Here is a 12,916-nt window from a genome sequence, read left to right on the forward strand (position 1 = left end):
AAGTCTCGGGGGAGCGGGTACAGTGACAGATGATGAGATATTCCCATAGAGAAACACTACAGGGCATAGAAAGCAACCAGGCCAGGGGCAGTGGCTCATGCCTGCCAAGGCAGGTGGATCATTTGAGCTGAGAAGTTCAAGACCAGCCTGGGCAACATGGCGAAACCCCGTCTCTACCAAATACTTAGCTGGGCATGGTGGTGCGCACCCATGGCCCCAGCTACTTGGGAGGCTGATGGGGAGGATTGCTTAAGCCTGGGAGGTGGATCGCGCCACTTCACTCCAACGTGGGTGACAGAACGAGACCCCATCTAAAAAAAGCAACCGGGGTCAGGCACAGTGGCTCACACCCATAATCCCAGCACTTTGAGAGGCCAAGGTGGGCAGATTGCTTGAGCCCAGGAGTTGAAGACCAGCCTGGGCAACATAGTGAGACCTCATTTTTACTAAGAAAACACACACACACACACACACACACAAATTAGCTGGGCGTGGTGGCATGTACCTGTAGACTCAGCTACTCAGGAGGCTGAGGTGGAAGGATCTCTTGAGCCTGGGAGGTCAACGTTGCAGTGAGCTATGATAGTACCACTGCACTCCAGCCTGAGCAACAGAGTGAGACCCCGTCTCAAAAAATAAATAAAGGCATCCAGGAACCTCAGCACAGGAAAGTCCCATAAAAGTGCTGAGTGGAACACAGGAAGCCTCCCAGAGAGATGGATAATGGGGTCCCGCTTTTGTTCTTTGAAACCTGTTGCTTATCTAGAAGGAAACCTGAGAGGAGAATATTGGCCGTGAGCAGTGGTTGCCCTGGGAAGCGGAGATGAGAGAGAAGGACATCCGCTCTCGAATTGGGAATTGCTTTATTATTGGAATTCCAATAACAAACAGCCGTTTTGTCATCTAAATCAAGTGACATTTTTTTTTTTTAATTGAGGCAGAGTCTTGCTCTGTCGCCCAGGCTGGAGTGCAGTGGTGTGATCTCAGCTCACTGCATGCTCTGCCTCCCGGGTTCAGCCATTCTCCTGCCTCAGCCGCCCAAGTAGCTGGGACTACAGGCGCCCGCTACCAGGTCTGGCTGATTTTTTGTATTTTTAGTAGAGACGGGGTTTCACCGCATTAGCCAGGATGGTCTCAATCTCCTGACCTTGTGATCTGCCCGCCTCGGCCTCCTAAAGTTCTGGGATTACAGGCGTGAGCCACCACGCCCGGCTCAAGTGACTTTTTAATGCCATTTTCCTTGCTGTGTGAAACAACCAAGTAGAAGAGAACCGCGTCCTCACCTCTGTTGGAGAAAGTGGTGTTTTCCCGCAGAGCGTTTCCCTCGCCAGCCTCCTGTGCAGGGAGGGGCCAGGACCCAGTGAGGATGCCTCGCCTGCCCCACGCTCCCCAGCCCTCCTCTGCTTTCTGGCATCTTCTCTCCGCCCTCCACAGTGCGGCCCTTGCTCCCATTGTGACTTCAGTCATCCTTCACCGAGGTCCTGCCCTACCTGGGCTGACCCAGGAGCCTAGGAGTCCAGCTCCAGGCCTGCGTCTGCGGTGTCTCCCTCGCCGCTCTCTCCCTCGCCCATGCTGGGGGGCTTTTGGAGGCTGGGTACCTGCCACACCCTGCCACACACACTCTCCTCTTCACAGGCCTGCATCATGGGGGCTGCAGGGGGTCTGCCCTCCTGATGGGCAATGGGAGCAGAGGGGAGCAGGCTTCAGGGTCAGGGCTCGGCAACACAGCCCTGGGCTGGACCACGGCGCCTGGGCCTGGTTCCCTGCAGGCCTCTGCCTGGGCACACGGGGCACCGGCACCTGCTGGAGGCTGCTCCTTCTCTCTCCTGCCCTGCAACATGGGAGCGGCCGAATCATTGCTGGGTTTTCTGTAATAAGAATTTCTTTATTGTTAGTTCCAGTCGCTAATTGACCTTTGTCCCTTCCTTCCCCTGCCTCTCTGTGCCTCGCTGGACACGCCAGGGGAGTTCTCAGGTGAGTATCTCACTCTCCTCTCTGTCTCCCCTCTGTGTGACGGGGGGAGTGGGTGGACGGGGGATGCCCCGAGCTATCCCGTCACCGTGGCTGTGTGGACTGCCCCCCACATCGCCGCAGCGCCTCTGCTTCTGCTCGCAGCCACCGCCGCTCGGAAGCTTGTTCGGTTTGCTCCACCAGCCACTTGACAATGACCTGGATATCCAACCCCCCCAGCCTGAGGAGTCCCCCGCGGGCCATTTCTGAAGGTCCTGCGGAGCCCTAAGCCACGCACGGCAGTGACTGGACATGGCCAAGGCCAGCTCTGGGGCCTCCCCTGCTGTCAGGCACACCCCAGAAGTCAGGGGTCCTTGAAGCCCCTACGAAGCCCAGCCCGGGGTCCCCTCCCCACGTGGGTGGACAGGCCGAGTCCTGCTCTCTGGCTGCACAGCAGGAGGCTCCGAGGCCCCACCCAGAGGCTGTCCAGATGCAGCCCCCCAGCCTCCAGGCACAGCCCATCCCCACAGGGGTGCCTTCTGCCCTCAGCCCCACCCAGCCCAGAATTTGGGGTGAGATGTTAGCTTCCTGCTCCACAGGTGACACTGGCCTGGCAGTCTTCATGCAACCCCAAGGATAAACTTTCCAGAAGGAGTAGCTGGCTCCATCCCATCTCCTGCCCTCCTAACTCCCTCCTGCGCCCACCCTAACCCAGCAGACCCCGCTCTGAATTCCTCCCAGCCTGCTGTCCACACGGGCTTAACGCGCTTCTCTTCTCTCCCTTTCTCCCTCTCCTCCCGCCCTGGTTGCCCATCTCCTGTGGGACGGGGACGGCTCCCTAGTGCGTGATGATTTCTTTGGTAAGGCTGAGGCCCCGTTCCAGCGTGCGTCGCTCCTCCACCCCGACATGGTCTCCTGCTTCATGAGCCGTTTGCTTTGTTCTGCATGATGGGGACAGTGTTGGGGCCGCTGGGGTCAGGGGGGCAGCCCTGAGTGAAGCTCGCTCTGTCCAAGCTGCCTCTGGGCTGTGGGAGGTGGCGACTTCCCCCAAGGGACAGACTTGAAGGCCCGAGGAGGGCAGCCCCAGCCTCTCTGAACCCCCACAAGCGCCGGGCAGACCCTGCCTGTGAGGAGGAAGGCCCATGTTTGAGGCAAGGGAGGTCATAATAGAGACAGCAGGCAGGACCCCTGAGCCCAGGCACAGAGGCGTGTGATGCTGTTTCATGACTGCATACACAGTGGGGGAGTGTGTGGGAGGGCAGGACCTTGGAGTTTCTTTCCATCCTTTTGGGGTTTCTGGGGCATGCTTGCAGGGAGATCAGTCCAGGTCCACTTGGGGCCTGGTGGTAGAGGAGCCATCAGTCCTGCCAGGGAGCCAGGGAGCCCCGTCCTCACAGCCGCGCCCCATCGCCGCACCCCAGCCCTGCTGGCCCTGCCGTGAGGGCCAGGCCTCTCCTTGCCCACCTGTCCCCTCACCGCAGCTCCAACATCACTCGCCTAGGGTGGTGGCTCCGAGAGGGCCTGCCTGGTGACGGACCTGCTGGGGGCACTGAGATGGCAGCCCAGCGGCCATTCAGGGGCCTGCGTCCGGCCAGCCGGCCTGTGACATTGGTCGGACATGAGAACCACCCCAAGGCCTGGGAGCCTGCTCTGTGCACAGACTGCGGGCCCAGCATGAGCCCCGCCCCTCACGGCCCCCGCTCCCTGTAGATCGGGCGTCACCCCCAGCCAGGCTACCCTCTTTGGAAGCGTTGTTGCCCTGAGGCAGGTGCGGCGGCATCAGTGTCCTGTTTTGAAGGGCACAGGTGAAACCTCCACACCTTCTGTTTCAGGAATGGGCAAAGAAGTGGGGAATCTGCTACTGGAAAACTCACAGCTTCTGGAAACCAAGTAAGAGTGCCCTTCTCCTGTGTGGTGGGGCTGAGGCAGCCCTCCTTGTCAGGGCTGGGAGAGTGAGCCAGGCCGGAGGGCGCCTTGGGGAGCACCTGGCTCCAACGCCAGCAGCTGTCCTCATCTCTGGCGGGAGGAACTTGGAGCAGGACTCTGCCTGGTTTCTTTAGGAAGCTTGTCTCCAGGAGCCTCTAACAGGGGTGCTATAGGGTTTAGCTAAGATGGGGATGGGGTCTCCCATTCAGCCACCCTCCTAACCAGGCTGTGCCTTCTCCAGGGCGGAAGTGCAGGCGCCCCTGGCAAGGCCCCTTCACGTACCTGTATGCCGCGCCCGTGGCACTCCCATCTTTCTGCTTTTTCAAAGAAACGCCTTGAACGTGGTGAAGAACGACCTGATTGCCAAGGTTGACCAGCTGTCCGGGGAGCAGGAGGTGCTGAGGGGCGAGTTGGAGGCTGCTAAGCAGGCCAAAGTCAAGCTGGAAAACCGTATCAAGGAGCTGGAAGAGGAACTGAAAAGGTGAGGGCAGGGCATGGAAAGCTGGTCAGAGAGGGACCCCGGCCTCAGGGCTCTGGAGTGGCTGCCTCCTCCAGTGCCTGCTCTCCAGCCTGAGCGGCTCTGTGCATAGCCTACCTACCTCCAGCTCCAGCTCACAGCCACTCCACCCCGACCAGCAGAGTGGGGCCGTGGTCTCCTCCTGAGCCTCCTACAGCGCACGCTGGGCCTGTCTCACGCGTTCCTTCTCTGCACAGCTCCCACCATCCCACTCCTCCAGCCCTTTGATCAGCCAAGGTTTGGCCACGGCCCCCGGAGAGCTGTATGTTGGGGCTCCAGCCCTTCTCTGATGGACAGAGGAGGTGTGGGCGCTCCGAGACCATGCCTCTGCCCAAGAAGGGACCCAGATCTGCTCTGGGTTTGCCAAAGCCAGGGCCCCTCTGCTTTGCGCCCCCTCCACATTCCCGGGCAGCCAGGATGGACGGCTGGGTTTCAAAGCACTCATGCAGCAGTGGCTCAGGGCCACCTGTCCCCAGGGAACTGGAAGAAGCGTTCAGGGCCCTGAACCAAACGGCTGCTGAAGGGGTCCCTGTGGGGAGAGCCCCCAGCCCTGCACAGAGGCAAGGACACAAGTTCGGGGCGGGCACTGCCCGCTATGTGTTCCCGAGGCCCCTGGGAGGCCCTCACCCTCCCTGCCTCCTTCCCCTTCCCACAGAGTGAAGTCCGAGGCCATCATCGCCCGCCGTGAACCCAAAGAAGAGGCGGAGGATGTAAGCAGCTATCTCTGTACAGAATCGGTACATCCACTCTTCACTCTTCACATGCGGGGCGTCCACCATTCACTTTTCACAGGCGGGGCAGCCACCTTTCACCATTCACGGGCGGGGCGGCCGCCGTTCACCATTCACAGGCGGGGCAGCCACCATTCACCATTCACACACAGGGTGACCACCATTCACCATTCACAGGCAGAGCGGCCACCATTCACCATTCACAGGCGGGGCGGCCACTGTTCACCATTCACAGGCGGGGCGGCCACCGTTCACCATTCACAGGCGGGGCGGCCACCATTCACCATTCACAGGCGGGGCGGCCACCATTCACCATTCACGGGCGGGGCGGCCGCCATTCACCATTCACACACAGGGTGACCACCATTCACCATTCACAGGCGGGGCGGCCACTGTTCCCACACATTCACACGCTGGGTGACCACTGTTCATACGCATTCACACGTGGGGCAGCCATCATTCCCACACATTCACACGCTGGGCGGCCACCATTCACCATTCACACACAGTATATCCTACTATTCACACTCGGGGCATGGGCATGCGGGGTGCCTCCTGGGGACTCACCGGCCCTTCTGTCTCTGTACAGAATCAGTATATCCCACTATTCACATGCAGGGCTGGGGTGGGCACGGGCAGGGGGCCCAGGCGGGCTCCTGGGGACTCGCCGGCTCTTCTGGGCTGACAGCTCTCCCCCCTCTCCTGGGTGACACCTGACCCCAGCGGCATCATCTGCCACCCCACTCCTGAGACCACATGGAGTCAGAATCAGGCCCTTGGGCAGGACCACAGCCCTGGCAGGATGCCGGGTCCCCTGTCAGCACCCAAGTCCTGGTGCCTGCCTTTTGTATGGTCACAAGCGGGTGTCCCTGGCTCTGCAGCCTGGCCAGTGCTCCAAGTCAGTCACCTGCTGTCCCCTTCTCAGGACCTACCCCACCCCTGAGGAGCCCGGGAGGCCCCAGGGCAAGCTCTCTGCTGCCTAGGCATTGCAGGCCCTCCCCTTTAGAACCACCACCCCTCCAGGGGAGAGGCCAGAGAGAGCACTGCCTGTCAGTTGGCCACCGGCCTCCTTAAGGAGAGCAGGCCCGGCTCCAGGGAGGATGCCGGCCTCACCTGCACTAGCTCAGTCACCTGGGGGCCGTGGTGACCATAAAGTGAGGTTGTATGTCTCTGGCCATCCCGTGCACCCCGCACCCCCCATGGTCTAGGAGAAACACAAGTGGAAGGCGAGTCATGTCCCCCCCCGCAGCCCCTCCTACGTGAGCTGAAGGTGCCACCGGTCCTGGGCCTCTGCCCCTTGTCACGGCCTGAGGCTGGACGTGCACCTGCAAGCACGGAGCGCTGAGTGCCAGGGGCCCTGTGGGGACTCGCACTTCCCCGCTCCCTGGCAGCTCTGCTGAGCAGCCCTGGGTAGGGACCGCAGGCCCCACACGGGTCTGTCAGAACCCAAAGCGTTCAGCTGGCTGGACCCTTCTAGAGCGTCCCGTCTGCTCATTTCACACTGGAGCAGTCCCACTTGCACCTCACCTGAGGCATCTGGGGCCTCCACGGACACGCAGGGAAGATCACCCACATCGTGCCTCAAGCGTGTCACGGCAGCCCTGGCAGGGTCAGGCCGACTCCGAGTTCCCCTCCCCCCTTGCCGACACCCCTCCACACCGCTTCTTGCCTGAGGATCTGAAGGAAATTGGCACTGAGATCCACCTATACGTGGAGGCACCCCAGGAGGAAGCAGGTGTCACCCGGCCTCCGAGGGCTGGCTGAGCCTCTGTGCCCCTCCCTCCGCAGGACAAAATCCCCATGGCCCAGCGCCGCCGCTTCACGCGGGTGGAGATGGCCCGTGTGCTCATGGAGCGGAACCAGTACAAGGAGCGGCTGATGGAGCTGCAGGAGGCTGTGCGGTGGACTGAGATGATCAGGTGGGAGTTGCGGCCACCCCAGGAGGGGCTGCGGGATCATCCCTGACGGCAGGACTGCGGCTCCCTCCTCTGCACCTCCCTGTCTTCTGGGGGGACTGAAGTGCGCTGGGTGCTTCCTGGCGGGAGCCAGAGAGTCGCAGGTAAGGGAGGCGTGAGGGCACTAGCAGGTTGCTCCCTGTGCCCTCCCCTGCAGAGCGTCCCGAGAGCACCCATCCGTCCAGGAGAAGAAGAAGTCGACCATCTGGCAGTTGTAAGCTGGGGGCCCCTGGGGGATGTGGGCAGCAGCTGCAGGGGAAGGGGCAGGGAGGTTCCCTGGTCCTCTGCCCACCCCTCACCTCCCTGTGCCTCCGGCAGCTTCAGCCGCCTCTTCAGCTCCTCCTCCAGCCCCCCTCCGGCCAAGCGCCCCTACCCCTCGGTGAACATCCACTACAAGTCACCCACCACTGCCGGCTTCAGCCAGCGCCGCAACCATGCCATGTGCCCGATCTCGGCAGGCAGCCGGCCCCTGGAATTCTTCCCTGACGAGTGAGTGTCCCGCAGCCCCCACTTGTGGCCTGCAATGGGGTTGGGGAGGCCCTGTCCTGAGGCTCCTCCCCTCCAGGCCCTGAAGCGGGACTTTGAGGGCAGCCTCCACCTTGCTGGCCACATGCCAGGGGTCGTGACCTCTCCCTGCACACTGCCTGCCCCTCCCTGCAGCGGGGAGCTGGGCTGCTTTGGCTGCACGGTATTTGGTTCAGGATGTCCCTTGGCAGAGGCTGTGCCCACCAACAGTCAGGGGGCTGTGCTGGGCTCCACGGTGGCCTCTGCAGCAAGGAGCCATTTCAGGCGTCTGTCCAGCAGGGAGTCGCTGGCCATGCCTGTGCCCCGGCAGCACTCCAGGTCCCGGTCTGTGGAGCCCTCAGTGACTGTGGCAGCAGAGCAGCCTCTGGGTCGAGCAGGGGCCAGCTGTGGCCTCCAAGCCCAGGGGCATAGCCGGTGCCAGGAAAGCCACCCTTCCCAGCTGGGCACCCGGTGCCGGGAAAAGGCGAGGATGGGCCCAGGCGGGCCTCCCTGCCGTGACCTCCCCCAGGACAAGCCTGGGGCACTGTGGGGGCCGCTCACCCTGGACAGAGACATCACCCATCATTCTTCCACTCAGCGACTGCACGTCCTCCGCCCGTCGAGAGCAGAAGCGCGAGCAGTACCGCCAGGTGCGTGAGCACGTGCGTAACGACGACGGCCGTCTGCAGGCCTGCGGCTGGAGCCTGCCCGCCAAGTACAAGCAGGTGCGGGCGGGCGCTGCGGGGACCGGGCGGGGCCCCGCAGAGGCGGGGCGTGGGTAAGGGGCGGGGCGCTGTGGGGCGGGGCAGTGCTAGGGGGTGGGAGAGGACGGCGGGTGGGGCGGGGCCTGGCAGGTTCCTAGTGAGCCTCCTGGGCAGGGGTCTGGAGGGTCGGAGAAGGAGCCCCGCAGCTCCCACGCCCCCACCTGCCTCCAGTCTTGAAGTGGCTCTGCCGCCAGAAGCTGGCAGCTCTACCTGTCTCAGATTTCTGGAGGGATGGGTAGGAGCCAGGGCTCGTGCCCACGGCGCCTCCCTGCTCCCTGCAGCTGAGTCCCAACGGGGGCCAGGAGGACACGCGGATGAAGAACGTGCCGGTGCCGGTGTACTGCCGCCCTCTGGTGGAGAAGGACCCCACCATGAAGGTGAGCCCGCGAGGACCCCGCTCAGGCTGGCTGGGCGAGCGGGAGGCTGGGGAGTGCCGGTGACACCCGACCTCGGCCCTGCCCTTGCAGCTGTGGTGTGCCGCGGGCGTCAACCTGAGCGGGTGGAGGCCCAATGAGGACGATGCTGGGAATGGAGTCAAGCCAGCGCCAGGCCGCGATCCCCTGACCTGCGACCGCGAAGGAGACGGCGAGCCCAAGAGCGCCCACACGTCTCCCGAGAAGAAGAAGGTGAGCATGGCCGAGGCCACCGGGCACCCTCCCTGGCTTAGTCTCAGGACAGCTCAGCTGCAGAGCATGCTGGGAGTGAGACACAGGACAGCTGGGGACAGCACCCGGAAGCAGGGCAGCGCAGGGGCTCCTAGACTGCGGGAAGCAGTGTCTTCCCTCCCCAGGACTGAGCCGCCTTCTGGGTTTTCAGTTTTCACCCCCCAGGTGGCCTGGAGTGGGCCTGCACTGGGCTGCAGGGGTCAGGCAGGCAGCAGGCACAGAGGAGCCCAGGAGCGGCAGAGCTTGCTTCCCAGTGGTGGGAGGCTTAGTTTTATGCCCAGCTTGGGCCTCTTGGAGCTCAGGGGCCTCCTCTGTGGAGGCAAAACCGTGTCTGTGAGTGCTTTAGAGTGCAGTCCTGAGTCCGCATTGTTCTGGTCCTGGGGGAGGACAGCCATGTCCCCTCAAGCTGTAGTCAAGGCTGGATCCTGACAGATCCTGGGAGCTCCATGGCCCCGTGCTGCCACCGGGTAGCCTCAAGCTCGGGCTCTGACCTTGATCCCGTGCCCTGAAACAGGCCAAGGAGCTCCCTGAAATGGACGCCACCTCCAGCCGGGTGTGGATCCTGACCAGCACCCTGACCACCAGCAAGGTGGTGATCATCGACGCCAACCAGCCGGGCACGGTGGTGGACCAGTTCACCGTCTGCAACGCGCACGTGCTGTGCATCTCCAGCATCCCCGGTGAGCAGCTGGAGTGGGCGTTTCCACTCGGGCGCCACTCCCTTTTACTAGCAAGCTAAGTAAAAGCCCTGCCACACGGCAGCTGCCTTCTCGGGGTGTCCTGCGGACACGGGAATGTGGCAGTGGACGGTGGGAGGGGCGGCACCCAGTCAAGTGAGGCCCTGGGCCCCGGTTCTGGGAGGAAGCTCGCGGCGGCCTCGGCCTCTTCTCCCTACCTACTCGGGACCCCACGCTCACCTGGTTAGAGGGCGACGGGTGGGCACGGCCTGCAGCTTGAAGCATCACTCGGAGACCACAGGAAAACATTTCCTCATGCTGAATGTGAAACCTCCAGTTGGGCCGAAGGGGCTAAGGGGGTGTGGGTGAGGAGCTTCGTGTCACCCCTGTGGGCAGTAGCCTTGGTGATGTTCTGGGCCAGCCCCAACACTGGGAGGACGAAGGGGTGCCGAGGGCTCTGCCAGGTCTCTGGTGTGAAACCACAGGGCCGTCTGGGGTCTTGAGGGTCTGCCGCAGGATCACAGGTTGTTTGCTCCCAGAACCAGAGTCTTACTACTCAGCTCCCCTTGGCCCAGGGGCCCACCCAACAGAGCAGGCTTGCTGGAGTCCCAGGCCTCCAGGCAGAGGGTCGTGGGTGGGCTGTGGGTGGAGCATGTGTGGGAGCTGGGTCTGCTGGGAAAGTGGAAGGCCAGCCCCGGCTCCCTCTGCCCCTGTGTAAGTGCTGGGCACGCCCTTGCAGTAGTGGGTTCCCCAGCACAGGCTGATGGGCCGTCCCTCTCCCCAGCGGCCAGCGACAGCGACTACCCCCCCGGGGAGATGTTCCTGGACAGCGACGTGAACCCAGAGGACCCGGGCGCAGATGGCGTGCTGGCCGGTATCACCCTGGTGGGCTGTGCCACCCGCTGCAACGTGCCACGGAGCAACTGCTCCTCCCGAGGGGACACCCCAGTGCTAGACAAGGGGCAGGGTGAGTCCTGGGTGAGTCTTCCCCATCCCCTCATTCCCACGTTTCTGCCCAGCCCAAGCTCACCTCTCCTAACACAGGGGAGGTGGCCACCATCGCCAACGGGAAGGTCAACCCATCCCAGTCCACAGAGGAGGCCACAGAGGCCACGGAGGTGCCAGACCCTGGGCCCAGTGAGCCAGAGACAGCCACATTGCGGCCCGGGCCTCTCACAGAGCACGTCTTCACTGACCCAGCCCCGACCCCGTCCTCTGGCCCCCAGCCTGGCAGGTGAGCTCTTGGGCTGGGGCAGGAGCAGAGGGAAGGCTTGCAGAGGTGGGAAGGGCCTCGGGGTCTTGGGGCAGGTGCGTGCTCCGTGGCCCCCCCTGGAGCCACCGTTCTTCCTGCAGTGAGAACGGGCCAGAGCCTGACAGCAGCAGCACACGGCCAGAGCCAGAGCCCAGCGTGGACCCCACGGGAGCAGGCAGCAGTGCTGCACCCACCATGTGGCTGGGAGCCCAGAACGGCTGGTAGGAAGGGCCCGGGGCAAGGTGGAGGGAGGGTCCTGGGTGAGCCCCTCGCCCATCGCCGCTTCCTTCCCTAGGCTTTATGTGCACTCGGCTGTGGCCAACTGGAAGAAGTGCCTGCACTCCATCAAGCTGAAGGATTCTGTGCTGAGCCTGGTGTGGGTGACCCCAGACCGAGGGCCGGGCGGTGCGGGGGAACGGGGCGGAGGGGGCCGGCACAGCCTGGCCCAAACCAGGCTCACCGCATTCCTGTTTCAGGCATGTCAAAGGCCGTGTGCTGGTGGCTCTGGCGGATGGGACCCTGGCCATCTTCCACCGTGGTGAAGGTGGGGCCTGGCAGCACGGGGTGTGTGGGTGGCAGCTGATGGCCCTGGCAGTGTTTAGCCAAGGGGCTCCCGGGGTTCCAGGCCTCTCCTTAGTCTGGCAGTGGGTATCTCAACCCGATGCCCTGAGCAGAGGTGGGGCCTGGCCAGGCCTGAGCAGGTGTCCGGGGCTCCCTCCAGATGGCCAGTGGGATCTGAGCAACTATCACCTAATGGACCTGGGCCACCCGCACCACTCCATCCGCTGCATGGCTGTTGTGTACGACCGCGTGTGGTGTGGCTACAAGAACAAGGTGCACGTCATCCAGCCCAAGACCATGCAGATAGAGGCGAGTGCCGGCCAGGGCCCCGGGGAGGGGAAGAGGCTCCTGCTGGCCAGCAGCTCTCCCGCATCTTCCATACGGAAGTCTACGAGGCCCTACGTGGGGCCCATCTCCCCCATACCACCTATGACTCAGGCTCGAACAGGCGCAAAGCAGGCGCTGGCTGGGAGGTCTGAGGGGGCTGCAGGTGGCCCTGGAGCTGTGGCAGGTTTGGGGCTCCCCACTTCCTCTCCTCTCCCCAGCCCTGTTGATGGGCAGCCATGACTCCACAGAAGTCATTTGACGCCCACCCACGGCGGGAGAGCCAGGTGCGGCAGCTGGCGTGGATCGGCGATGGCGTATGGGTGTCTATCCGCCTGGACTCCACCCTGCGGCTCTACCACGCACACACGCACCAGCATCTACAGGACGTGGACATTGAGCCCTATGTCAGCAAGATGCTAGGTGAGGGGCCACGCCAGGTGGGGCGGTGGGGGGCTCAAGGCCAGCCACCCTGACCGCTCTCCCCCACAGGCACTGGCAAGCTGGGTTTCTCCTTCGTACGCATCACGGCCCTGCTTGTCGCGGGCAGCCGGCTCTGGGTGGGCACCGGCAACGGAGTGGTCATCTCCATCCCCCTGACAGAGAGTGAGTGGCCTGCACCCCTGCAGGGGCAGTGGTGCTGCCAGAGGTGTACGTGGGTTCACGGGGTGGCTCTGCAGGGCCACCTGGGAGGGTGCCTTGCTGCCCCTACGCTGACCGCTCTCCTCTTCTCCCATGCTCCTCCCATGTCCCCAGCTGTGGTCCTGCACCGAGGCCAGCTCTTGGGGCTCCGAGGTAAGCCCAGCCACCTCGTGTCCCCTCACGGGAGCCTCTCCCACCCTCCACCTGTATGCGGGCCTAGCGCCTCTGGGTTCTCTCCCTGCAGCCAATAAGACATCCCCCACCTCTGGGGAGGGCGCCCGTCCCGGGGGCATCATCCACGTGTATGGTGATGACAGCAGTGACAGGGCAGCCAGCAGCTTCATCCCCTACTGCTCCATGGCCCAGGCCCAGCTATGCTTCCATGGGCACCGCGATGCCGTGAAGTTCTTTGTCTCGGTGCCAGGTGAGGCTGGGCCCCTCCTGCCAT

At 63.4% G+C, this 12,916-nt stretch overlaps 1 protein-coding gene across 8 annotated transcripts in view; it reads left to right on the forward strand.

The window, feature by feature from the left end:
* The window catches only part of MAPK8IP3 (mitogen-activated protein kinase 8 interacting protein 3), a 64,890-nt gene that overhangs the window by 50,082 nt on the left and 1,892 nt on the right, over nt 1-12,916 (forward strand). For 6 of the 8 annotated variants that reach the window (XM_063598207.1, XM_063598204.1, XM_063598208.1 and 3 more), the window contains 22 exons: nt 1,963-1,974; nt 2,793-2,810; nt 3,783-3,840; nt 4,205-4,357; nt 5,049-5,130; nt 6,913-7,043; nt 7,237-7,293; nt 7,398-7,568; nt 8,182-8,308; nt 8,629-8,724; nt 8,815-8,973; nt 9,527-9,692; nt 10,474-10,656; nt 10,734-10,923; nt 11,043-11,162; nt 11,237-11,317; nt 11,418-11,485; nt 11,663-11,811; nt 12,078-12,249; nt 12,319-12,432; nt 12,583-12,621; nt 12,713-12,892. In XM_063598207.1, the coding sequence (XP_063454277.1) occupies nt 1,963-1,974; nt 2,793-2,810; nt 3,783-3,840; nt 4,205-4,357; nt 5,049-5,130; nt 6,913-7,043; nt 7,237-7,293; nt 7,398-7,568; nt 8,182-8,308; nt 8,629-8,724; nt 8,815-8,973; nt 9,527-9,692; nt 10,474-10,656; nt 10,734-10,923; nt 11,043-11,162; nt 11,237-11,317; nt 11,418-11,485; nt 11,663-11,811; nt 12,078-12,249; nt 12,319-12,432; nt 12,583-12,621; nt 12,713-12,892 (2,526 nt within the window). The remainder of the gene's footprint in view (nt 1-1,962; nt 1,975-2,792; nt 2,811-3,782; nt 3,841-4,204; nt 4,358-5,048; nt 5,131-6,912; nt 7,044-7,236; nt 7,294-7,397; nt 7,569-8,181; nt 8,309-8,628; nt 8,725-8,814; nt 8,974-9,526; nt 9,693-10,473; nt 10,657-10,733; nt 10,924-11,042; nt 11,163-11,236; nt 11,318-11,417; nt 11,486-11,662; nt 11,812-12,077; nt 12,250-12,318; nt 12,433-12,582; nt 12,622-12,712; nt 12,893-12,916) is intronic. The other 2 variants (XM_063598206.1, XM_063598210.1) reach the window with 1 other exon arrangement.

This window comes from Pan paniscus, chromosome 18 (genome assembly GCF_029289425.2).
Source record: "Pan paniscus chromosome 18, NHGRI_mPanPan1-v2.0_pri, whole genome shotgun sequence".
Lineage (NCBI taxonomy): Eukaryota > Metazoa > Chordata > Mammalia > Primates > Hominidae > Pan > Pan paniscus.